Source organism: Poecilia latipinna, unplaced genomic scaffold (assembly GCF_001443285.1).
Source record: "Poecilia latipinna isolate Pla-1442-1.1 unplaced genomic scaffold, P_latipinna-1.0 Scaffold2166, whole genome shotgun sequence".
NCBI lineage: Eukaryota > Metazoa > Chordata > Actinopteri > Cyprinodontiformes > Poeciliidae > Poecilia > Poecilia latipinna.
The window spans coordinates 76,905-103,228 of record NW_015114782.1 but is presented as its reverse complement, the minus strand read 5'-3'; the positions used below and the strand labels follow the sequence as shown (position 1 = coordinate 103,228).

At 38.9% G+C, this 26,324-nt stretch overlaps 2 protein-coding genes across 2 annotated transcripts in view; one reads left to right on the top strand and one right to left on the bottom strand.

The window, feature by feature from the left end:
- Nucleotides 1-4,101: 4,101 nt before the first annotated feature.
- LOC106936535 (septin-7-like) lies at nt 4,102-22,444 on the top strand (the record flags this gene model as incomplete). Its single annotated transcript, XM_015017607.1, has 12 exons — nt 4,102-4,267; nt 10,949-11,049; nt 11,125-11,259; nt 13,995-14,112; nt 14,621-14,713; nt 15,769-15,865; nt 17,102-17,113; nt 20,141-20,192; nt 21,063-21,188; nt 21,368-21,503; nt 21,737-21,882; nt 22,302-22,444. Coding segments are annotated over 12 exons (1,222 nt in total), but the record flags the coding sequence as incomplete, so codon positions are not given.
- Nucleotides 22,445-23,879: 1,435 nt separating this feature from the next.
- Nucleotides 23,880-26,324, bottom strand: part of LOC106936537 (C-C motif chemokine 26-like) — an 8,035-nt gene continuing 5,590 nt past the window's right edge. The window contains exons 2-3 of the mRNA XM_015017609.1: nt 25,102-25,225; nt 23,880-25,027 (exon numbers count right to left, since the gene is read on the bottom strand). Of these exons, the coding sequence (XP_014873095.1) occupies nt 24,907-25,027; nt 25,102-25,225 (245 nt within the window). The 3' untranslated portion in view covers nt 23,880-24,906. The remainder of the gene's footprint in view (nt 25,028-25,101; nt 25,226-26,324) is intronic.

Below are 26,324 nucleotides of genomic sequence, written 5' to 3'. Positions count from 1 at the left end.
GATTCTTGGATTGTTTTTCCTGTTGTGCTCAGTCCATCTGGCTTAAACGTTTATCAGGGATTATATGCCTGGTTTTCTTTACATACATATGGTAGGCCTACGTAATCCATGCTACTTGGCACTTGTGTCTTAACACTTTTAAGTTCCTAATGATATCCATCATTTAGTTCTCATACTTAAAATCGAAGGACTCATTAGCTTAAAAATAAAAGCCAAAGTCTTATAAAAGAAATGAGAGTAAGCCTGTAGATGTGACAGTAATCTCATGGGAACTTAAACTTCAGATAAAATACCTCCACATGGCTAACTAGCATAGAAATACTGACTCATTTAACAATGTTTCAAAACAAGAGTAAAGACATCTTAAGACCAAGTTGATCCCGTAAGGCCTCCACGCCATAAGCGATGAATAACGACATTTACAGTCGACAAGTATCGACAGGGTTTTAGAAAACAAACATGTAGCATGTGCTTATCTTGTTAAATATCGTCATGACGATTATTGAATAAACAAATACATACAATCCTTACAGTTGTTATGGTTTCGTAACTGTAATAACATTCCAGTCTTACAGTTTTTATGTTAATTTCAGTGAGATACCCCGAAAGCTGGCTGGCACCACAGTCTCCCTGAACACTGACCAGCAACCAACTTTATATTTTGACTTTCCTCTGGATGTGACAAAAGTCGATACAAATCTAAGTGAACTGCAGTGCAGCCATACATTCACTGTTCTCTTTCACAAAGCAGAATTAAAACAGATCTTTTCAGCAATAAAAACAAAAAGCCGAAGTTGTCTTCAGGGAATGTAGACGGAAGATGGGAGAGAATGCTGAAGTTACTCAGAGAGAAGGAATATGAACAGCATGAGTGAGCTGGAAGGGTCAACCATCCATCACCGGCATCCAGGTCATTAGTCTGTTTACAGAGAGCTGGCAGTGCACTTCCACTTGTCATGTGGAACCGATATCTAATTAAAGCTGAACAAGAGGGGGCTAATTGGGACACTACTCGCCCCGAGGGAGTTTAGACTCCCGCAGTGCTTCCATCACCCTGCGAGTCTCTCAACCAGCAATATGAACTGATGAGCTACTTTCAGCCACAGCCACCGATCCTTTAGTCTCTGCTGTCAGCTTCTTGAAGAAACTGCTTTAATTATGTCATCATTGTGCAACTTTTAGTGTTTAGTCAGAGACTAATTTGATTTCTCTACAGTTTGAAATTCAAATCAGCTTTCTGAGTTAAGATTTCAGTCAGCAGCTGCTATACTGATCACTGGATCAGTGCCAAAAGTATTATTTTTCTTTCTCTTTTTCCAGCGGTTTTGCTGCTTCAAAGTGCGAAAGTGTCATGAATCTTGATGGGTGGCACTTTGACAGCAGCTGGTGTTGTGAGGTGTTATAAATTAAATTAACAAACATACCTTGCTTGTCATGAGTCTACTAGTACTGATGTGTGTCGCCCTTAAAACATAAATCTACCTGACAAACCGTAAACACAACTTTATGGTTTTGCAGCTTTCTTCTTCTTTTGATGAAAAGGTAGTCTTTTCATGAAAAGACTACCTCTTAAATGAAAAGTTGCCTGGTGAACAGGTTGGATCTCTGCAACCCCTCCAGAGTTTCAGTTGACTTCTTGGTTGTTTTTCTAATTAATGGTCTCCTTGTTTCTACTGATATGTTTATAGGTGTTATACTTTCTGTTTTTTTGGATGATGGATTAAACATCGGTGGGATGTTGAAAGCTTGGGATATTGTTTTATATCTTAACCGAGCTCTTAACTTCTCACAACTTCCTGCTGTGTTCCTTTCTACATTGATTAAACCTCACAGAACATCTGGCTTTACAGGAAGCTGAGTTACACGCAAACCAACTCCTGAAGGGAATTAGTTCCTCTGGATTTCATTTAGAGGCATCATAGCAATGTGGGCTGATTACAAATATACTCCCAACTCATCAGATTATTCTTTGTAAAAATTATTTCCCATGCACTACTTTGGTTTGTCCATCGCAAATCTCTCGGATAGCAACAGTGTCAGAACAGACTGAGACGCTTCATTTCCTGCTGTTTGTTTTAGTCGAGATAGCATCAGAAGTGACACCATCCCGCCAAAATGGTCTCTGTGGACACGTGGATGCTGGACCTGGATCTCCAAATAGTCTGTAATTGATGAGTTGTTCATCTCCTCTTGAGAGAGACTGTGGGAGAAGCATTATTCATTCATCAACTCATCACTCAGACGGTGACAGAATATCATCCATAGCTGTGCAAACACACTCTGGGCACCGGCTGAGAGTTGAAGGCGGCGGGGGGAAAAACACAAATCCACCAAGTTTTCATAGTCTGATTAAACATCCAGATGTCCCGCAGTCAATATAAAGGAAGCCCTGTTCAATTCAAGGGCGTGTCTAAGAGGAAAAGAAATGCGTCCAAAAAAGAAGTATGCCCATAAGGAAATGGTGAAAGGCAAATATTTGTACAGACCTGGCTGACTTTGTATATTTCACTGCTTACTGCAGATCTCAACAGCCAAAGCTTCCAGTATAGCTCATCACACAGACTCTGAAGTTTAAGAAAAGTGCTAATCAATCTAAAGTTATTCAAGCAACATCTGATTATCATTTAGAAACAGGAAAACTCCTAGCTTAGTTCCTTCATGCTGCATGCAGCTTGCCAGCGCTGTACTGATTTTATTTTTTTTATATTTATAAGTGCTGAAAGCAGCTTTGCGCATATGTTTGAATCCAAGTATGTCTGCAGAAAGTATGATCTCCTTTGGCATCCTGTCTTGAAGCTGGAGGACAATGCAAAGTTTCCCAGATGGGGATTCATAATGCAGTTTGTTCCAAGTGAATATTTTTTTATAAAAAAATTTAAAAAAACCACACTTTTCATATCTAGTTGTGCAAAGTTTCAAAGAGCAATAAAGGACACAATGGGAAAGAGCCATGGGAACATTTTTGTTTATTCTTTAACAAAGTATGAACACTGTCGGCATAGAGTGGGTAAAATAAGGAGATGGATTTACGAATTCAAAAAGCTTTTTTGAGAAAAAAAAATTATGTGATGCTACACTTTTGATTCCAGTTTATCAGAAACTTAAAGAATTTTTTTTTTTTTTTTTTTGAAAGAATTGGAGAAGAAAATCTTAGTGTTGTGGTGCATTCCTAAGAAAAAATACACAACATAAAATCTGAACTGGGAGGAGATACTGGGGCAGATTCAGAATTGGGTAGCCTGGGAATGCCTTGAATTTTCCAGAATGAGCTGGAGAGTAACTGAGTTGTCCGGGTTTCCCTTCCCAACCTGTTGCTTCGTGATTCGATCTGATAGGTGGAAGACAATAAATCAGATGAATCTAAAACCAAACACAAAATTGGAAACGAGCACAAAACTGACTGGTACATATTTCATGGTTTTGTATTCTTATTCTCCGGTGATCCTTGCGGTAACAAAGCATTGGAAATCTTTTTGTTTTTCTTTCACAAATGGAAAACATGTTGCTAATCTCAAAAAGTTTTGACTTTGACAAAAGATAATTATGTTTTGATATCATCAGATATCTTCTGCAGAGACTGCCCTGTCAGACAGACTTCCCTCCTCTTTAGTTTTACTCTTCATCTTTGAGACATGAGCCTCAAAGATGAAGTGTGTGTGTGTGTGTGTGTGTGTGTGTGTGTGTGTGTGTGTGAGAGAGAAAAAGCATATGTGATGTGTACGCTTGGATTAAATGCACTTTGTCAAATAAATGTTTGTTGCGGTTCTTCATCTTCTGTGTTTTTGTCACCAGTTGGAGTGGAAAGTTTATACAGTGAGAACAGAAATATTTAGATTTATTTATAAAGAAGGCATTCAGAGAGATAGACGGAGAGAGTGGATAAATGATGATGTTGAAGAAGGGAATCTCCCCGAGGCGAAGTAGAGAGGAAACGTTTTATTTCCTCTATCTGGGAGCTTTTTGTACTGGCAGATGAGGTCCTGACCTTTTTCCCCTCACACAATGCATCCAGTTTTATTTTCTGTGTTGCAACCCATTTCCCAAAGGTCACTAAATGTGTGTGCAGTGCATGCATATCTAGTCAGAGAATTGAACAGTCAGCTGTAGTTCCATCATTGTAACAGCAGAATCCTTGTTGATTCTTTACTTTTTGTCCTCAGGTGAGTCTGGTCTCGGTAAATCCACTCTCATCAACTCTCTGTTCCTGACTGACCTGTACTCCAAGGATTACCCTGGACCGTCGCAGCGCATAAAGAAGACTGTGCAGGTGAGCTCAGTTTGCTGTTGGATTAGCTCGATTCCAAATCGCAGCTCACTTCAGCGTTTCATCGTAGAGTTGGTTTTGCAGATGTCAGCAGCAGTAGCTCATTAATCTTTTTCTGTTGTGGTTAATTGCTTTTTCTTTTTTTTTCTTTTTTTGCTTGGGTTTGTTCGTTGATAGATGATGAGTTCTCTGAATGAATTCCTGATACAGAAACAAACACAGATGTGAGGACTGTGAATGTGGAAAGCAGATTTTCCTTCAACATTTAGTTTTAAAAAGTTGGTCTTTTTGGTTCTAGTCTGGCCATTACCTTACTCTGCAGTTCTACTAAAAAAAAATAAAAAATGATTGCTTCCAGCACGGTCTGGACTTCCTCCCCTACACTCGGATTCTCTCCGGTAGACTTTATACCAGGCCAATAAGGAAAGAGGAGGAGAAGTTGTGAATCATGACGTTGATTTTCCGTGCTAGAATTTTAATCTGCCTGTAGTTTTAGCAGTGGCAGTGGAGGAAGTGAACAAAGTCGTTGAGTCCATGTTGGCCACGCTTCCAAATATTTAATTAACATTAACAGCCGCCTCGTTTGGATCAGTACTTCTCTCTGCGCAGTGGAGGATGCTTGTTTACAGCACATGCAATTTCAGGTAAGCCACTTGGCATTGAACTGCCGCATTAGTTAATCACAGGAAAACGTTAACAATTGGGTAAAATTTAAAACCTCTACACAGTCCATGCCTCCAGGAATGCTCCAGACTCTATATGAAGAAAATTGTGCAAGGGTCTGGTTTTTATCAGGCCGGTTTGAAACTATTAGGACAGTTTTTAGTTTTGTTCAAAATCAAATTTCTTCACATACAAACCTAAATTTAGCTTAGATATTTTAAACTGTTATTCTTATAACAAGTTATTTCTGCAAAATACAAATCTTTGACATTATCTTTTCTTTCTCATTGATCGTTTTTAATGTGTTTCCAGTGTTTTTGTTTTTTTCCTCTTTTTGTTTTTAAGCCCTGCAAAGCACGTTGTGTTATACTTGACCATTTAAAAAGTGCCCTATAAAGTTTATTTAATTGAAGTGACTGACACAGCAGTCTAGCCTATTTTCTGATTAATTCGGTTAAAGATTACTTTTTACCCCATGGTGCATGGAAATATTTGTTTCATTTCTTCATTTTTGAACCCTAATAAAACAGGCGTTTTGGATATTCATTTTTTCCTCAAACTCTGTCTCCTGCCAAAACTACCAGATAAAGCTGTGAAGCTCAGATCAGTTAATCCAGCCAAGCTTTTTAACATTATTTTGGTCTAAATATTTATGAGGCACGGATTAAAACCGCATTTCTTGTGGTCTCTGAAAAGCTTTAAAAGCATCATAAAAATGGACTTTGCAAAACAAAACAAAAAAAAACCTCAACCCAGCTTGTGGTTGAGGTTGCAGTATTTTGATGGACAACAATCTGAGTCGCTGGTTGTCGAGTGTGGGGATCAAAAATAAACCAACCAAAGTTGAAGGAATGCACCAGCACGTCCAAGCCAGACTTTACAGCTGCCAAGTTTTCCAGATGTTTATCAGCGCAACATTACGAAGGGCATAATTTATGACTTAATTTGAAAGCCCTACCACGAATTCAAACTACTCTGATGCACGTTTTTTGTGGTGCAAATGTAAAATGTTTCATTTAGTTGTTCTTTAATTTGTCTTTATATAGAAGGAATTCAACCCTCCTCCATAAAAGTGACCACAGATATAGGAATGATGAGTTGGATATCTGCAAAAATGTCGGCACCATACATTCCTGAGTTGTGACGGAGTCTTCGCAGACGTCAACCAAGCTCAACCAAGCTAACATAGTCAGACTATTTCAGATCTTTTTTATATAAACCAGTCAGTTTTGCGATCTGTCAAAAATCAGTCTCATAATAGCAAAATCAGTGATTTAATAAACCTAAAAGACAAAAGTGCTAATGTTGAGGATTACTGTGGCCTGAATTCAGGCCGTCTTTTACTCAAAAGTGGTTGGACCTCTGCGTTTGGTTCCAGAGCCCATCTACAGGCTTGGATGACAGATGAATCTCAGCTCAACCAGCTGTTTCGGCTGGAAGGCAGATGGTTTTGGTCGGAGTCGGTGGTTGAGATTCAGAACAAAGTTTTTACTTAAAGAAAGTTACTAAGTGAAGCTGGAGGAACTTTACCTCAAGTAGGGCCACAAGAAAATAAACAAACGTAATGTGATTTTATTTTCGACTGAATAATTTTGGCCTTAAATGTAGGTTAAGAAGCTTAAAAGTATAAGAACCTTTGAGATCATTCTTGGAAACTTCTGGGGAATATAAAGGTTTGTGAAACCGAAAAGTAAACATTCGACAAAAACGTTGCTGCGCAGCCAGGTGAGACTCAACAAAAGCACTAGAACGTGCAGCATCCAGTTAAACTGACATACCTGAATTCAGCTATCAAATGTTAGGGCGTATAAAAAATTAGCCCAGCTTTTAACATTTCGAAGGGACCTGGAGTTAAGCAGGTAAAGTAGGTGGAAGGCATAATCTGAGTTTTTGTGCACTGCATTTTACACAGAGAGGCTGCAGAATCAGAAACAGTTGGGGCAAAGGAGGATGGAGGAACTAAGAGGAAAACTGCCACAAGGTTCAGTTGTGTCCTTTTATGGTTATGACAAACTGAAGAGGAGGAGGCAGGCTGCTGTTGGAAGAAAGGATAGAGAAAGAAGGAAGAGAAGCAATTTGTTAAAAGGAACAAGTTAAGGAATTTTGGGAGAAAACCACCAGGAAGTGGAAGATGACAATAGAAGCAAAAGGAAAGTGAAGGAATTTGGAGAAAGGGGAGGAAGAAGCAATGATGGGTGAGGAAGACATCAAACCTGGTATAGCCTAGTGTCTGTCAGAAGTTATTGGCAATGATACGTTTATAAGATGTGACAGGATTTAAAAAGAAAACGTGGCATCTGGTCGGAGATCCCTCATATCCCTCTGAGGTTTCTGTGGGTCACTTTAACCATCACAACATTCTGTCAATCCTTCATCAGCCCTCGCCTTAAAGCTGGAAACCCTCCCCTGTGTGGTTAATAAACCCTGTGGGCCAATCTCAAACGCCCCGCCCACACTCTCGTAAATCCTGTTTGTAAAAGAACTTCAACTCTAATTTACACTTTTTTTTACACCAGCACTGCGTTGTCTTCAGACCTAAACACAAACAAGTATCACCCACACAAACACACACACAGGCCCCACAGCTTTTCCTTCTCTGAAAGGATGCTATTCAGTTTGCTGCTCAGCTGATTAGAAGTGCCTCTGTGTGGGTTGGTGAGTGAGAAAACTCGGCTGCACTGTGTGATTGTTCAGAAAGAATCAGTTTGTGGTATCTAAAGCACCGTTTAATCCAAATTACAAGCCCAGCTGTAATTCTTCACATTTTCTGAGGTCCCTTCAGCTGCTTGGCTCTTTCTGCTTAGCAAATGATTTAAATGAAAATGATCCAACAAGGAGCACAACTGAAAATAAATACGATGTTTTACTTTTAAAATTTCATGCTACATCTTAGTTTAGAACCAATCAGAAAAGCAAATAAAAAACTCAAAGTGGGAGGAAGCACAGTAGCTATAGGACATTATAAACACAGCATGCTAGATATGGCTTTTAAAATATATACAATACTGCAGAGACTTCATTTGTCTATTGAGATGCTGTCAGTAAAAATTTAAGAAAAACATTTATTAACTTCATTCATTTGTATCACATTCTGTGTACGTGGCCGTTAAATCTAATCAGGAACCTTTACATGTAAATCTGCCTCCAGATATGTTGGATATTTGAGTGTGCGCTGGGATCAGCCAGTGTTCCCACAGATTCATCAGTCATTGGTCCTACAACCATTACCACACCCGATATCTGCGCCTGTTGTTCATAATTGAGACCCACTGTGCTTTCCCATTCTCTTATTGTTTGACTGAGTGGAGATGGCTGCCTTTAATTTAATTCATTTTCAAGTTTTGCACTGCAGTGAATCATAACTTCTCATTTTACCGAAACAGAGAAAGTTGTGTTTAGTGTTCAAGCAGCTGCCATATCTAAAATATGACCTGCTGTACAAAGGGATGGTAGATGACATTTGCCTTTGCATCTCTTCAGCATAGCAGCTTTATCACAGTCAAGTCAGTGCATGAGAACAATGCTGCATTCATTGTCTTTGACTAAAGAACCTTAACCTCCCTCTTCCCATGCACGCTGTGACTGTGGCGTGGGTTTATGTTCTCCCCTCCAAGTAGGAGTTGGTGTCTGCAGGCGTGTTGGAAAAGGCCTCTGTGGTCTGAGGCTGACCGGCTCAGAGTATTTATATTACAGAAAAGTCTACCATGTTTTGTCGCTCGCGGATCAGATTTCTTTTTAAATGATGCTTTAGGGCCTGAGGGGAAATTTTTGAGGCTTTCTCCCAATCTGTTTTCCCTTACGGAAACGGTTGAAATAGCCGATTTGGTTTCGGGACGGCTGACATTTCACGCACAAACACGTTCATTTGAACACACATGACGTGTGATCAGTCAAACTCAGATATGTCAAATGACTGCGGTGCGTGATATATATGCTCAGTTATAAAGTCCGACAGATTATCTCAGGGTTTGTGGAAACCCAAGAATGTTTGTGTTGGAGTTAAAAGGCCGTAGTTCAAGTTTAAAGGGTGATCTGAAAATAACCAGATGGGCCTGTGAAAGTATGCAAGGCAGCGAAAAAGCAACAAAGAATCTGTGTGACTGAGGAGCAGCTTTTCTGTTTCAACCTGAGGCCACTTGCAAGAATCAATCCATTTTCTAACATTAGTTTACTTAATTAGTTTTGTTTTTTACATTTTCTGACTGAGTGTACTATGGTACAATAAAGCTAATAATGGAGTTAACAATTTCACTTAAACTAAATAAGGTCACTATTGCATATTAGTCATAATGTAACTGTGCACTTTTAGTAAAATCTAATATTTAAGAAAAAATGCTTTTGGAGATCAGTCATTGCCCACCTGTTTCTCCGCCTATCCTAAAAAAGTAACACAACCTTAGACTTAATTGGACTGCCTTTTGCTTTGATTACACTGTCATTGAGGCAGTACGTCTCTGAAATATCATTTATTTCCATCCATTTCATTTATTTTTCAGCAGTGTCTTGTAGAGAAGACGTGAGAGGCGGATCTCGGCACAAATTCTTCTACAGCACATTCCACCAACTATTAATAGGGTTAAAGCTTGGACACTTGGGTGACCAATCCACTGGTGAGCAGGAGTTGTGGTTAAAAACTCATTGCTAGGTGAAACATAATAATCCATGCCGTAACTGTCCAATGGGAGACAGTTACGGCCAATGGGAAGCAGTTACTGTTTCATGTGGAAGTGTATAATGTATAAATCCAGCATCCAGACTGCTCTCCTCCGGAGTAAGCTCTGTTGTTTTTTTTCCTCTGTGAATCTTCCACAGACGTGTATGCGAAAATGCAAATTGTCTGCAAGTATTTTTAAGCTATTTCCCAAACTGGATGCTAGCTTAGAAGGGCAGTCTGGGAATTCAGCAGTTGGTTTTCAGATCTAGGAAATGCCTCAGCATGTTGAAGAGTTTCTTACACATTGTTTTTCATTGTCTTCAGTTTGGATACAGTCGAATAAACATGATTTAGATTTTAAGTAAAAATGAGTCAGCCAGACTTCTGCCTTTTTAACTGGCTGCGAACAGGACGGCAAGTTTCCAAACTGTAGTATTTGGACGGCGCTCTCCTCGGCTCTCTGGACAAACACTTCTCCGCTCTTCTCATATCCAGCTGTGAGAGTGCATGTCCAGAATGTCTGCTATGAAACACATGTCTAAACAGAACAAAATCCAAACAAAGTTGCCTTCTCGTGCTGCTAACTGCTTTTAATTAGAGAAAATAACTTGAATCATGTGTCACCTTGAATAAACGTGAATTGGAAACAGCTTTTAATTTTGTTTTACAGAACAGATAATATTTCTCACCTCTCAAAAGGGCTTCGTTGATTGACTCCAAATCCTCAAAATACTGTTAACTCCCGAATACACATCCTTCAAGTAAATATGCATGCCATCAATGTTCCTACGAAAAGTAGAGAATTTGATTTAAGGGTTTACAAAGTCTGGATTAGTATGGAAAAATATGTGCATTTCCAGACTTTGTGTCCATGTCTAAATGGTGTTTCTTTCCCATCTCCCACCCATCGTTGGATGGATGGAGATTGGAGGGTTGGCCTCCATCCGTGTTCTTCCTCATCTGTCCTTTCGTCTCTCCTTCTACCTTTTCATTGAATTATGGATATTGGACCACCGCCTACTCTCAGCTCAGTATTCATTAGGAGTGCCCTAATTTTGTCCATTTTTGATATCTGATTTTGATATAATATTATTGTTTTGGCCGATAACGTACATCAACCAATGTTGTGTAATATATATTTCACTTACCCTTCGACACCTTAAAAAAGAAATGGCGACACCACTGACTTCACCTCTGCTTCAATTAAACCCCTCACAATCCTGCACTGCATCACTAACATTGGTACATTGACCAAATAAACCAATTTTCCTTGCTGTTGATTGTCTGTAGCCCTAAGACAGAGGGGTAGGAAGTCTGTAGATTATCGTCAGTGCGGTCACATTTATTCACAAGTGTGTGTGTTTTAGGTAGAGCAGTCTAAAGTTTTGATCAAGGAAGGCGGCGTCCAGCTGACGCTAACCATCGTGGACACGCCGGGTTTTGGAGATGCAGTGGACAACAGCAATTGGTACGAAATGACGACAGTCGCACGTTTTCACCTTTTCCAGTCTTCCTCTCTGATCCGTTTCCTCCATCTCGCCAGCTGGCAGCCCGTCATAAATTATATCGACAGCAAGTTTGAGGACTTCCTGAACGCAGAGTCGAGGGTGAACCGTAGATCCATGCCGGACAACAGAGTTCACTGCTGCCTGTATTTCATAGCGCCTTCTGGACACGGGTGAGTACAGCATGAAATATGAGCTGATCTGAGACTTTTATTTGGAGGAAATGATTTCAATATGGCCACCGTGTTATCCGTCCGGGCACCATTGCACGGACGGATGTAGGGAATGTTTGCACCTCCCTGTGTTACAGATGATGAGGCAGTCAGCCAAGGTTTGACCCACAAAAGTTATTATATAACCTACTTCTGCACATGCTCAGAAAAGAGCCACTCACCATCACTGAATCAGCCAATTAGAACGGAGAGTCATAGATGCTCACAAAGGCAGACAAACGCCTTCTTCTGTCATCTTGAAACCTGTGTGTGTGTGGGCAGCTGTGGATTTGTACAACTTTAAATCCATCTATCCACTTTGGCTTTAAGGAGGGATTTGAATGATCCCTGGAGTGTGAATAAATCTCTGGAGTTTAATCTCCTGCCAGGTGTGTAATTTGCATTAATATGTAAATATTTGAATGGCAGCAGCCCCAGTGTGTCATACATGTTCCTATCTGTTAAACTGGCAGAATTTTTCAACATGTAGATTAACTCAGCTGCACAATAACGCAGAGAAAATAGACCATGCATTGCTGCTTAATTAAATTACTCAGTTTGTGCAGCTTTTAACAATGGGATTATGAGAGTGCATGCAAAATAACTCCTGCACTTTAAAAACTGTAGAAACGCACACAAGTAGCTATCTTTCTGTCCTAGATATATGTTCATATGTTGTACAGACTGACAAAATTGTAAATAATCAGGTTCATTTTTTTCAACATACCCTGTAAATGTCTCTGTAACTTCAGAGACGTTGACGAAAGTGCAGTTTCAAAGCAGCCGCCTTTCCCCTTTTAAATCTTGTCTGCCAAACAGCTGAAACACACTCCAGAGCCGCTCCCACCTCCCCTCAATTCACAGAAAGCTGTAAAATTTGAAAGCGTATAAATCTTGTTTTAGAGGTAAGCTCCAGGCGCGTTTCCAGGCTCGACCGTCTTCCAGTGGGTAGATTTCCAGAAAAGGTTCCATCAGCGGATGAAATTTTGTCTGGCTGAAATGGGTTTTATTGGTGGTTTCTTAAATCACCGCCAGTGTTTTTCAGCTAATTTATGAGTTCTAAATCACAGAAATTCTTGAACACTCAATATCTTGTCTCCCTTAAGTCTGAGCACAGACAACCTGACTCCTGTTTTATCTAGAGCTGCTTACACTCAAATCGCTTTTGGAACAGCAGGACACAAACTTTATCTAGGTCTCCTTTATGTCTGCTGCACACATCTTGTCTGTTGTGGCTGTTTTTGCACGAGCTTCCACAGTTGAACACACACACAAATCAGGCATTGTTTAATTGCGTAAATAGAAATAGCTGCATCCATACAGACTCCACTGTTTACTGCCTGTTTAATCATATACAATTGTCTTCACTGTGATGGCGCACATATTTGCCTTCCTACACCCAGCTCTCTGAGTTCATCGTGTCAGGCGACACAACTAAGCAGAAGACTTATTTGACATTCAGTAGTGAAGACCCTGCAGGGGACAGACAGCTTGTTTGTTCTCTTCTTTTGTTTTGGTCTAATTTTCTGTTCTCTGTTGCCCTCTGCTGGCGACCCACTGGACTGCAACTTCTTTGCAAAGTGGTGCAACGAGTAGGAAGGTTTAGATTCATTAATGTGGATTTATTTTTTACTGCAAGTAACACTGCCTGACAGTGCTGCTGCTGACTTCAAGTAAAGTTCACTGATAAATGTGGCAGCTCAGCATTTAATTGAGCCTGAATCTTCAGACTCGAGCTCCAGACTACAGAGCTGATTCTCATTTGGAGCTCATTCTGCTCCAGCTGCCCTTTAAAGGGCTTCTGCAGAAGCATTTTTTTTTGTACAGACTTTTTACTACTCTATTATTGTCACACTTGTCAAAGAAAAGTATCTACCAGTCACATATGAGAAGTGTGTTTCCATTGGTTCAAAGCAACAAATCAAATTAGACAAAAAAAAACTGTAGAAAGATAAAGCTTTATGTTGACATATATATATATATATATATATATATATATATATATATATATATATATATATATATATATATATATATATATATATAAACAAAAAAAATTATGAAGAATGATGTCACACACTTTCTTGTGCATGTGCAACGCAGTTCCTCCAGCTCTGATCCAAAGCAGAGCCATTTCCTCTTAAGCACTCGTCCTCGAGCGATCGCTGAAACATCCCAATGTCACCAAAACCCTCATCTGGCCACCACCTGCGCTACTCAGCGCCATCTTGCAATCCTTTTGAATTCAGTTCTAGATTTTGTGGACCAAAGACATGCCTTGACAGACTAAATTAACAGAATATTACCAATTACTACACATTAGTAATAACATTACATGTTAACAGGATAGTTCCAGAAAATCCTCACTGCTTTGGTTACATCCAAAGAACCTCCTTAAACCTCATGTGCTTGTCATCATCCTGTGATATTTAATGTTCTGTGCAGAGCGTAATAATTAGTCACTCACAGAGTTGAGTCACAGAATATTTAGTAGATTATTATGGGTGCCATGTATTCTCACTGTGCAGATATCTGAGCAGTTGAAATGCCTTTTACAGCTCTGCCTATAAATCTTCAAAGTTAATTAATGAACAAAAATCAGTAAATATAACTTAATACAAGGAGTTAAACGAATGAACGAAGGTCGGTATGTTAATTATCTCCTTTTGACTTTAATCCACTCTCCACTTCTTCAGTTTAAAGCCTCTGGATATTGAATTCATGAAGAGGCTCCACGACAAAGTCAACGTCATTCCTCTTATTGCGAAAGCAGACACACTGACCCCCGAGGAGTGTCAGCTGTTTAAAAAGCAGGTTTGTGTTTGTGATATATTACTTGGTATTAAACATCATTTACCACAATTTAAGTCCAAAAGATATTTATGCTGTTACAAAACAGCTCAAGCTTAGTATTTTTGTCATATCGTTAGAAAACGAGGAGTGTTTTTGAACAGTTTCATACCGATGAAGTCTTTTGATTTTTAAAATTCACAGCTAGATGGTGGTGTTGGACAGGTAGAGCCTTGTGCTTAATAGTCTGCTTGTTCATAAGACTGCTGCTGTAAGGTGTGTTTGTTTGTGTGCTTGGCTTAAGATCCTGGTTTTAAAAAGATGTCCTTCATTGATTATTTACCTCTAAGTCAGAGGAAAATTAAGTCAAACTATTTATGTCTCAAGGAAACGTTTTCTAAAGAATCACAAAATGTTCCTGAAAATTTCAAAACTGTCTTTATTCTGACTTTTAACCAATTTGAGCTTTGTACTGCATTTCATTGTCTTTGGGTCTCATATCTTTGATTCTGAGTTGCTCACTCGATTGCAGATCATGAAAGAGATTCAGGAGCACAAAATAAAGATTTATGAGTTCCCCGACACCGAGGACGACGAGGACAACAAGCTCATACGAAAGATCAAGGTAATTGTTGTTATTGTCGGGTCATTATTGCATATCACTGTGACTCCTGATTAAATTTAGAAGCACCATGGTGACAAAAATATTTAAAGAGTTCAGTAAGTAACAAAATTGGTTTAAATTTTTGTGAGATGTGGTGTTGATGCAAAAATTAGTCCAAAACTAATTAGACTGCTGTTATCAACCCAAGCTGTGTTCCTTCTTGAATGATTTAAGTGTTTAATCCTAACATACACAGGCCTTGGTTAAAACTGTGGCGGACTGTTTTGACCGGCTCTCTTCTTTACATTATCATATGCAGATATTTATTTTCAACATACGAGTGACTCCCACTCCATTTAGGCAATCATGAATAATAGTGGTTTAAAATGTAGGTTTTGAGCTCTTTGGTTGCTAAAGATCAAACACACTTTCTCGGCATTTGCAGCTCCCAAACGTCTCCACAATATAAAGACTCAAACGCCTTCCCTCCTCTTAGTTTCCTGATTTCGTTCCAGTGTCATATGAGGTCAGAACATGTTCTAGATTTATGGAGCCATTACTGCTCCCATCACATAAAATACCACATAAATATTTTATAGTGCAAAACGGAACCTATAGGTCACATTTGCGAAAACGCACAACACTCAGTCATTTCAATATGAAAATACATTAATCATATACATTATGATTACTTTACTAGAAACGTAGAGTAGAGAAATATTAATGAAGTAACACCCACCTGTTTGACCAGTTGACTTACAATATCACTACATAGAGAACAAAACAGGCTGTAGTCACTCCCATCTGCACGTCAAATTGTGGAACATGTGGAGCCTTCGCCGGATGGAGGCTGGCGTACAGCAGGCTGCGTTTTCCACTTTGCGTTGCCGTCATCCTCATGCAGAAAAGATTATGTTCAGATGTGTTTCATGAGCTTTCACTGTGTCCAAACCCAAAGACATTCCCAGTTTGGCCAGTTGAAGGAATCAAGTAACCTTGCAAGATTGTAAATTCTGAAATCAACTTTCTTGTTCGTTTTTTTTTGTATGCCGCTGTTTTTCGTTCTCTCCTTTTAGGAAAAGATGCCTTTGGCTGTGGTTGGCAGCAATGTGGTTGTAGAGGTGAACGGCAAGAAGGTCAGAGGTCGCCAGTACCCATGGGGCGTGGCAGAAGGTAGGTTCACTCAGGGCCAGGTCTGGAAGAGAGCAAAAAGGCTCCGAGTTTGTGAATGAGACAGGCCACTAGAAGCGGTGTTTGGCTAAACCGAACGGATGAGAAACCCACGTAGTGTTTTAAGTTTCTGTAAGGGTTCTAATTTGGTTCTGTGTGAAGTCTCACTGCACTCTGTCAGCTAGGGAGTCGTGCCAGAAAGAGGCTCAAACATGTCGCTGTTTAAAGATGGAAGTGTCTTGGAAGTATCCCACAGGCTGTACTTCCTGTTTGGATGGATGAGGCATGATTTTTCCAGAACGACTGGCACACGATGCATGTTCTCCACAGTGACCCTTTGTGTCCACTCTGTGTGTTTATTACCGGGTAATGCATTAACTTGTCAAAATGTTGATCAGCCAAACCTTATTTAGAGCTGCTATGATTGTTTAAGGGATTGTTTACAAGTACATATGAATCCATATTCAGCATAATGATAGGACAGTTTAAACCTGTTCTTTGAAACTACTTTACCGACAGTCCTAGTACTGTCAGAGTAAGTGTAGTATAGTTGTATAACTTTGTGATGTACGTGATTTGTTTTTAAGCCGTTCAATCTAATTGGAATCGACAAAAAGCTAAATCCCCAGAGGGGAACCATAGGCACTGTGACTCTTTTTGTCCAATCAAACTATATTACGAAGAAGAAGAAATCGATTTACCAAGTCAGGAAAAAATGTGTTAATCGTAAATCAAACCAAAACTCCCTGGACTGAACTCGCCTCCATCACTCTTTGATTTCCTCTTTAGCCGTTGCTGTGTTTATGAATCGTTTTTAGCCTGAGCTATCGGCTTAAACACAGATTTGATGTGTAAAGTGTTGAATTTTGACAAGTGAGAGGTTATCCGGTTAGTTATTTCCCACCTCCCTTCCCTTCTGCGCCGGTGTACACACTTGTTTGGTAGAGTTGATCCTGATAGGGATTCTGGAAAAGGAGAAAAGACCCAGAGTCCTCTGGTACCTCACACATCCTCACTGTCAGCCACTATGAACTGTTCCTCTTTTCCTTTCTGCCGTTGATGTTCCAGGAAGTCGATACTCTGTGTTTATTCTCAAGAAAATAAAGTGAAGTACCTTTTTTGTTACTTTGTGGTTGACCATGTATCAGTCTTTCACTGTTTCATTCTTTCTTTTCTCTCTTTTTTTTTTTTTTTTTTTTTTTTTTTTGTTCTTTGTCTACTCTATTCCATGACTGACAGAGGGCATTTTTGGTAAACAAAACCATCTTTCACTTTATTTCATCCTCACTTTTTACCCCCACGCCTCTTGCCTCGATGTAAACTCCCACCTCCCTCCTGTCAGAATCTCCCCTTCCCTCCTTTTCCCTCCACTTTTCATTTGCTTTGCTGTCACATCATTAGGCTGATGGTCCAACCAATGCTCGAATCAGACTTGGGTTATAGACTAAAAGTCTCCTTCGCACTTCAGTAAATTAATTATGCTTAATCTCTGACATAAGCTTATCTAGATGAATCTAGAATACATTCGCTTTTCAGATCGGTCTGAATGAGCTAGTGTATTGGTCTTAGTTCTCCCAGCAACTTGCTTCCATCTTCTTGACATATTACAAGATCCTGCAAGGTGCTTTTCCTGATGCTGCTTGTTAACACGGTGTGCAAACTGCTTGAAAAAGAGCTGAAATATCGTTGTTGTTTTTTTTAAGCAGTAAAAGTCTCAGCTCTGCCCGGAGATGAGGTTTATTCCCAGGTCTGATGCTGTAAATTGTCATGGAGAGAACCAGAGGCTGTTTGGTGCTGAATCCCCATCTGCAACAGAAACGTCACCCTAACGTTGCGGTTTCCTTCTTTGCTCCCAGGGCGTTTAAACACGTCGCCATCGCTCTTAAACGTGAGCCCCGACTCACCCTGCAGCTCAGCTTGTGATGCCGCAGGCTGAGCTGAATGGTGCGGAGGGAGGATGGTGAGAAGGCCCTGCTGTGTCTTTGGATCAAGGACTGGAATCCAACATGCGCTAACACATTGCTTATAGTTTCATGAGTAACTGAGGGTATGTTGGTGTACTAGCAGGTTATGTAGCAGTTCGTTTAGGGAAACAAGGTAACGCGTGGCTTGTCATAAATGTTCACTCATTAGCATTCGCAGAGTTTGAATGTTGGAGCTTTAACTTGGTGGAAAGACGTCCTGCTCAAATGTAGTTCTGCATGTATTAAATAAAAGGCTGTCCTCTTTATTTCATTTAACTAATGCAGTTCATCATCATAGCCTAAGTGAACCCAGTCTAGTATATAAAAGCATTGAAAATACCTGATTCATTTGGAACTGTATTCTGATTGGTTAACTTTTTCAAAATTATATCACACAACCAAGCAGCAGCAGCAATCAGGTGTTTTCTGTCATTTATTAATAAATAAAATCTTTATTTTCATAGTTGAAACTTTTTATTTTTCTCTTCAACCCCCCCCCACATAGCTCCTCTTCCTGGTCCCTTACTGAGGCTTGCACCCCCTGCTGGTCATGCACAAAACCTCCTAAAACACCCCGTCCAACCACCACACCCCCCCACCTCCTACAGAGACCTGTGCTCCTTAGCCAGTCAGTTTGGTCACATGCAGGTTTTGGTGTTTGAGCCGGGCCAAATCTGGGCTGAATCTGGGCCAAACGCTGGCCAGTTCTGGGCCACGTGTGAGCCGCACCAATCCCAGCAGCTCCAGACCCAGATTTAGCCCCTCGCTGGGCGCACACAGTAACTCAAAAACCGTACCCCTCCCCTTCGTCAGAGCTCCCTCCTCTAGAAGAGACAGGAGGTCAATGGCTGGTTTGGAAGGCCAAGGGCAACGTCAGCTTAAGTTTCATCAATGGTAAGGTGTCCTCTTTCTTCCTCCCCCCACTGGTGATGATGTGCTGCTGAGTTGGTTGGAGGCTAAACTAGAAGGAGCAACGTTCTGAATGAAGAGGAGGCTTGGAGATCCACCTTGTTCAACCTGAGCCAGTAGTTCATCTGCAGTCCTTTTCCAGAATCCCCTCTGACCTCATAACCCTGTCGTCTTTGTCTCAGTGTCTAACCGAACCGTGACGTGTGAGCAGCTGTGTTTGCTGTTGTTTTGACCCACAACACTTCTGTCTGTGTTGCATCTGTGAGTCCAATAAAGAACTGTGATCGGATGGGACGCTTTTCTTTTCCTGCATAAACAAAACTGAAAACATGCAAAAGTTACATTTTTGTATCAGATGCCAGATTAGTTCAAACTCGTTCCAGTGTTAGTTTTTATGTTTGGTTGTTTTTTTTGCATGTAGTGCCCGAAAGAAGTCATTTTCACCTTTTTTAATATATAAAATAATCACAAAGTTCAATACAATATGCTGGTATTTTATCTGATAAACCAATACAATGTAATGTAGATGTGAAGTGGATCAGTTAAGATATAAACATATACAATTGCTGGTTCCTGCAGGTTTGGGTTTAACATTGTTTGGTCTGTTTTGGTTGGAGTAGAGCAGATTTACCAATTTATCATTAATGATTAAGCAGAGGTTTGTCCTCAGGTTGTCCTGTAGGGGGCAGCAGTGCACATACAGATACCCTCAGAGGCTTGTTGACTTTGAGTGTTTTGCTCTGTGAGAAGACTTTCATTTAGAAACTTTAATAGTCCTGAATGTAGGCTCATTTTAATGAAACCATTCAAACAATAAAATTTGCTGTAAGACTTTTTTTGTTTGTTTGTTTTTCCTCAGGAATCATTTCAGACATGATTGGGGGAGGAAACTGTAGCATGTATGCTGATGCTTTAAAATACGACTTAAAAACTCTAGATGAAACCATCCTGTCTGATCACGGTCTGTGATCCTTCTGCCCTTTGTTTTCTGTAAACGTGCTACTACAACTGATAACACTCACTTTTAAACACAGGCGCCACCTGAACAGACCTCGTTGAATGTAGACCCCTTCCTCTAGAACCGCTGAATGAATGAACATGTTGTCTTCTAGTTAGTTTTATAACTATTTCCATTTTAATATCTCTGTTTTATTGTAACATTACTCAGCCCATGCTCTAGCTACTCTGTAAATAACATCCTGAACATCGTGTTGGTCTCGGTCTGTTTGGAGAGCAAACAAATCCCAGACGACTGGAAATCCACTGCAGAAGCTGCTAGATATTCACGTTTCTGCCTCAGTTTCCTCTGAGACAAATGGAAGATGGGTTTGATGGGAGGCATCAATGTTAAAATGTTTGTGTCTCTCACTGCTGCTGCGTTTTCCTTTTTGTCACTTTATTTCAGTGGAGAATGGAGAGCACTGCGACTTCACGGTGCTGCGCAACATGCTGATCCGGTGAGAAACGCAGCTTTACTTCAGCACTTTTAATTTCGTCCTGCTGGCTCTGAGTGTAATCGCTTTGTTTTAGTCCAAGAGATGGATAAAAGAAAGTGCTGCAGGTTCATTGATGGACTGATGAGTCTGGTAGAAAAAGTGGAAATTGAGATTATACACATTTTTCCAAAACATAAATCAGATCAAACGCCTATTTGCTGAGGCATTTACAGAAAAGAAAATGTGGGAATTTTCATACATTTATTAAATTAGTTTTGTCAGAAATTTGTGCATTATTTTTTTTAAATTCGCAGTGTTTGGCCCTAAAACAATCTTCAGTTTTATGTAAATGACCAAAAAAAAGTAAATTGTGATAAATTATATATTTCATTCCATGTGTCGATGGAAAATGCATTTATTTCCACAGCCATCCTTAAAGGAAAGTTTTTGCTTAGCAAATTTCAAACGGGACAATTAAGAATGAGGGGGGAAAGATATAAATCACATTAAAAACAATGAAGATATCAAAGGAAATGTCGTAAAAATGAAACATTTCATTATTAAAATGCAAATTTTGCACTGATTTTTTTAAAAATTACAATTAAAATAAAAAAAGAACCTTTAATCATGTCCACAATGGGGGTTTTATTTTAGATTGTAATCATATGTTTTTTTTTTCCTAATTTGTTTTATTTTTAATATCTAATATCTAACTCCTTGTAGAGGAAACAGGGGAGGGTATCATGTAAAATGTACTACTTTTTTTTTTTTACGTTACAACATTATTCCCACCTGCTTTTATTCTTTCATGCATGTTTGAGAAATCCTTATATATTCTGGTGGATTTGGGAGACATTCATGTCTGTCTGCTGTCTGTCTGTCCTTCCAAAGGACCCACATGCAGGACCTGAAGGACGTCACTAACAACGTCCACTACGAGAACTATCGCAGTAAGAAACTGGCCGCCGTCACCTGTAACGGGGTGGACACCTCAAAGGCCAAGGGACAACTCACAAAGTAAGACCTCGGTGTTCAAAATTACACAGGAAAAGAGAAATGACTAAATATCTGTGCAGATATGAAAACACTGAAATTCTGCTTGTTTTGTGATTTATGAAGTCGTTACTCAGAGCTCCAGATGGGTTTCCAGGGCCCCGCTCTGCTACTACCTCAATCTTTATTTCCATGATCCACAGAAGTCCTCTGGCTCAGATGGAGGAGGAGCGCAGGGAGCACGTGATGAAGATGAAGAAGATGGAGGCAGAGATGGAGCAGGTCTTTGAAATGAAGGTTAAGGAGAAGAAGCAGAAGCTGAAGGATTCAGAGGCCGAGGTTGGTGTGCTGCTCACACTGAAGAAACAGAAGAACTTATTTTAATTGATAAACATTATATTTCATTATTAAACAAATTAAAAAGAGGCATGGAAATGAGGGTAGCAATGAAACCGTTTACTGAAAACTTTCTAATTCTCATTAGCTCCCATTTTCAGCCGTTCAGTGGCAGCATCTAGAGTCGGGCTTAATTTAGAGCGTCAGAGTGACTCTCTGCTGTTTTTAATCCAAAGCTGGAGAGGCGCCACGAGCAGATGAAGAGGAACCTGGAGGCGCAGTACAAAGAGCTGGAGGAGAAGAGGCGAGTGTTTGAGGACGAGAAGGCCAACTGGGAAGCTCAGCAAAGAATCCTGGAGCAGCAGAAACTGGACGCCTCCAAGTCAGTAACGCCTAGATGTTCTTCCAAAAAGCTCTAAATGCTGTGGTGTTTGAAGTGACTTTATGATCCTCTGCTTAAGACGAGCAAGTGACCCCCTGGTGACCTTTTCAAGAATCTGACTCACATTTATCCAAACGTTATTTAGTCATACTTTTCATTGTAAATGGAGTAAAACCACATGTGGAAGGTAAACACAGTTCAATAAAACATCAGAGAGTTTATTGGAACATGGATTTTATTATCCTGCTTATTTACAAATACTGCTTATAGGCATTAAAATAATATTCTACACAAAATTTGAAAGTAATTCTTAACAAACTGTGCTGTTTAAATGTCTTTCATCATTTAAAATATTCACATCTATAGGTATAAACATTTTTTTTTCTGTTTGTAACATAATTTACTTATTTCTCTCTCAGGACAATGGAGAAGAACAAGAAGAAAGGAAAAATCTTTTAAAGCCCGAGTCGGCCTCCCGGTTTGGTTTCAAGCTCTTCTTCCTCTCCATCTCCTCTGAAGTCTTCGTGTCATGTGGGCCTGAGACCGCACACTCAGTCAGAAATCAGCTTCAACCTTCTCATATCACACGACACACAAAGCACTCGCCTCTGCAGCGCTTCTGGTTCTCATGAGGAATGCATGTTTGTGCTTTTCTATTTTCCCATATTTCCTGACAAAGAGGGGACTTCCTCGGAGTTGACACGTGGCAGGGACCGTGCATAGCCATTTGTAAACATGTAGTTATTCACAGGTCTGCAGATGAGCCAACAGTTTCTTTTAACTTGTTGTGAATTTGACACCTTAAGAACTCGCTGAGCGATTTGCAGCGAGGTCGGGTAGATGTAGCTCAGAGAAATGCTCCATCAGGACCTGCTTCCTCCAGCTGCAGACAGACTAGTTAGCCAAGATGTTTAACCTTCAGCTGCTGTCGGCTGCTACAACATCTCCATCTGCCTCAGGATTTTACTTCTTTCGAAGAAAAGAGTAGCTACAACTAGGAAAATATGATTCTACAACAGTATCTGAGTTTTAAAACATATGTTGGCAAAAGATTCCCCCCCACCTCAAGATAACCATTTTTGTTTTCTCTTGTTAAAAATGTCTTCTGTTAACAGACGCAAAGATCACATTTAAATGAAATATAATGTTCTCGTATTTAGCTTCTTTTTTTTTTTGTCCAGTTAACCCTTTTTAATCAAAATGTTTTCTTTTTATATGATGAATTTCACATTTTTAAATCCATAAATTTAAGGATTGCATACTTGTACATTTTTTTCCCATAATAAAACAGAATGATTAATTTCTGCTACGTTTTTTTTTTTTTTTTTTCCTCAATACATTTTAAATTAAAACCGGTTTCTATAAATAATCAGGTGTGAAGTTGTGGCTTCTGGCAGGTCGGGGTGTTTAGACATGATTCACTGTGCGGTGGCAGGTCTGTGTTATTTTATCAAATACTCGATAATGTTGAGATTTTTGTTCAAATGAAACAAAACAAAGACGGGCGCGTTCTTCTGCTCGCGTATATTTTTACTTCCATATGTTTAAGACGTTATGCAAAAGCCAAATTGGTGTGAAATCTCTCCACGTCACAGTAAATAGAAATGTTTTTAATATCGTGGTGTGCATGTGTGACGGTTGTTGTCTTAGACCTGAACCTTCATCTCCACATTTTGGCCAAATTACAAAATTACGACCATTTCAAGAAAACTTGCCCAATGAACCAAAGTGTTAAAAAAAAATAAAAAAAATAAAAAAACATTTTTTCCAAATAGAAAAAAACACACTTTTTGAGTTGATAAACAATAAAGTTCATATGATTAAAATCTCCAGTTTTTTCCTCAGAGTTGTAATGTTTTATTTTCATATGATAAAAAAATACTCTATGTACAGTTGAATATAAAGTCTTTGATTTTGTGTTGAGTCAATCAATAAAGGGACAAACCTGCAGCACATAAAGCGTTAACTACATGCATCTATCGGCACACATGAGGCTGCTCCGTTTGTTTTTCCTCCGTTTCATTCTTTTTTGTTTTGCATTGCATCTTAATAAACCATCTGTAAACGCATCCATCTAAACATCTGTCCCCTTCAAGACCTTTTTCATTATTTTGCATCAAATCTGAGATCATTAGGAACTTCAACGACTGACCCGAATGCATCAGTTTAGCTGTATTTTTTTATTTGTAATATTTTTTTATATATATATAAATACTGTTTCTTCTCTTCTTTGTTTATCATGTGTTCTGTCTCTTAACTGTATATGGTTAATATTAAAGTTATGCTTTAACAACATCTGCTTCTGGGTTTTTCTCTGTAAACACCTGAATTTTAATCATTTTAAATTTTTTATTGCAATTTCTGAGGGGTGTATTTTTTTTTCTGGAAAAGATGAACAAATTATTATAAACATTTAGTTTTGAATTTTCCAAGCTACTTGTCCACATGTGCATTTCTGTAGAAAAGAATATCAAATCATTGTATTTCAGTAATTTACTCTAAAAAGTGAATAGGACTCAGGAAAACGCAGTTAATGATTTTTGTTTGCACAGATTATTTTTAAATCTGCTTTCTAAAGTCATTACATATCTAATAAATCAAGATTATTGCAGAGTTTCATGCAATAATGCAAAATTGGAAATTTTGCAATTTGCCATTTATTTCTAAACTGATTTTTTTTTTTGTATTCAATATATTTTATAAAGCCCTTGTGGTTTCTGACCCATAAAAGATGCTATATAAATAAAGTTTACTTGCTTACTCACGAAATTCATAACATTTCACTGTTCTGCAATTTATTAATGAATCAAGTCTCATTCTTGTGAAATAAAACTTTAATAGTAAAGTATCAGAAGTAGCACTAATATATATTATGTGTAAGCTGCATACAAAGTAAAATAATACATGTTTAGGATATACGTAAGATTACAGTCAAAATCTGTCAACTGTTTTGAGGAACTTTATGTTCTTCAGTGATGAACAGAAAGTTTTGAGCCCCGCTGTGACACTGCTGAGTGACGTCCTTCATGCCGTTTTGACCGGAAGCGTAGTGAACGCATCGACTTCTTTCGGGGTTTTCAGGAAAGCTTTGATGGCCCATTTCTGGGACATGTTCACACAGTAGTCTCCTCGCGGGGTGTTGATCCTGTTGAAGGATGAATCTGCTTTACTCAAAAGCTCTTTGCATGAACCTGGATTATCAGCGAGACAAAAACTTACACAAATCCTCGTTTGGTGCAGCTCTCGTGAGTTTTGGCGATGGACCGAATCTCGCCGATGGGAATCCTGCCTGTGAAGAAGTTGAAGCAGCACTTCCCGGGCTTCAAGGCGTTTGGTCCCTGAGCTGGAAAGAGAATTTTAAAATGAGTTTACAAGGATAAATAACAGTGATTCTTGAGAATAGGGACAAAATGGGNATCGACCTGACCCAGAACTTTATCACCATCTGACAAAATAAATATAAAATTATTTTTAAAATGCACTATTAGTGATATTTTTACTCATTTTACAGACAAATGCTTCTCAAGAAACAAAAGAAATATTTAAAACAAAAACAACAAAAAGTCCATCTGACGGAGTTGACAATGCATGACGGAGTTGACAGAACTGAAGGTGGTGACAAACTAGTGAGTAAAATGAAAAACTTGATACATGTGAAGTAACAATTTATGTAAAATACATTAAAATGAATTAATTGCACATTTAAGTGAGATTTGACAACAATTTCACTGAAAGAGTCAGAAAAACTCTGATGGAGTTGAAAAAAAGCCAAACTACCTCAATTTATATGATGTTATTCTGAAGGAGGCCATATTGTAGCTCATCAGGTCCATGAAATCTTTACAGTTTACCAAAATTAAGCTTTTATTTCACAAAATTTCATCAAAGTTTTGAAAACTGTCAGATATGGTGTTGACACATCATGGTTGTGACAAGCAACTTAGGAATAAAACAGAAGAAAAAACTAAAGAATAACTTAAGCTAACCGGAGCTAACTAGCCCTCTTAGCAAAGGAAGAAAAAAGACGACGTCATGGGGTCCTCAGAAGTTCTGGTGCCCCCAAATAATGCCTGATTTTTTTTACATTCTTTTCATGTCTGACGGTGTTGACGAAAACTAGGGACAAATTTCAACGGAGTTGGAAAATATCTAAAAAATTATTTTTAATTCAATTTATCGATACTTTTATAATCATTTATATGACTACTTATACTTAATTGTCATAATATATAATTTTAGTATTTCTTTAATTGTTTTAAATTATTATAATGTATTGAGTTCTGCTCCAGGACAAGGGATTTTACAGACACCATCCACCTATGCAAAGTTTAAAATAAAAAAATATTCAGCAAATACCAGGAAAACATACATTGTTGTGCTCATATGACCCAGACTAGTTTAGTCAGTCAGATATTTGAAAAAAATATATTTTGTGTATATTT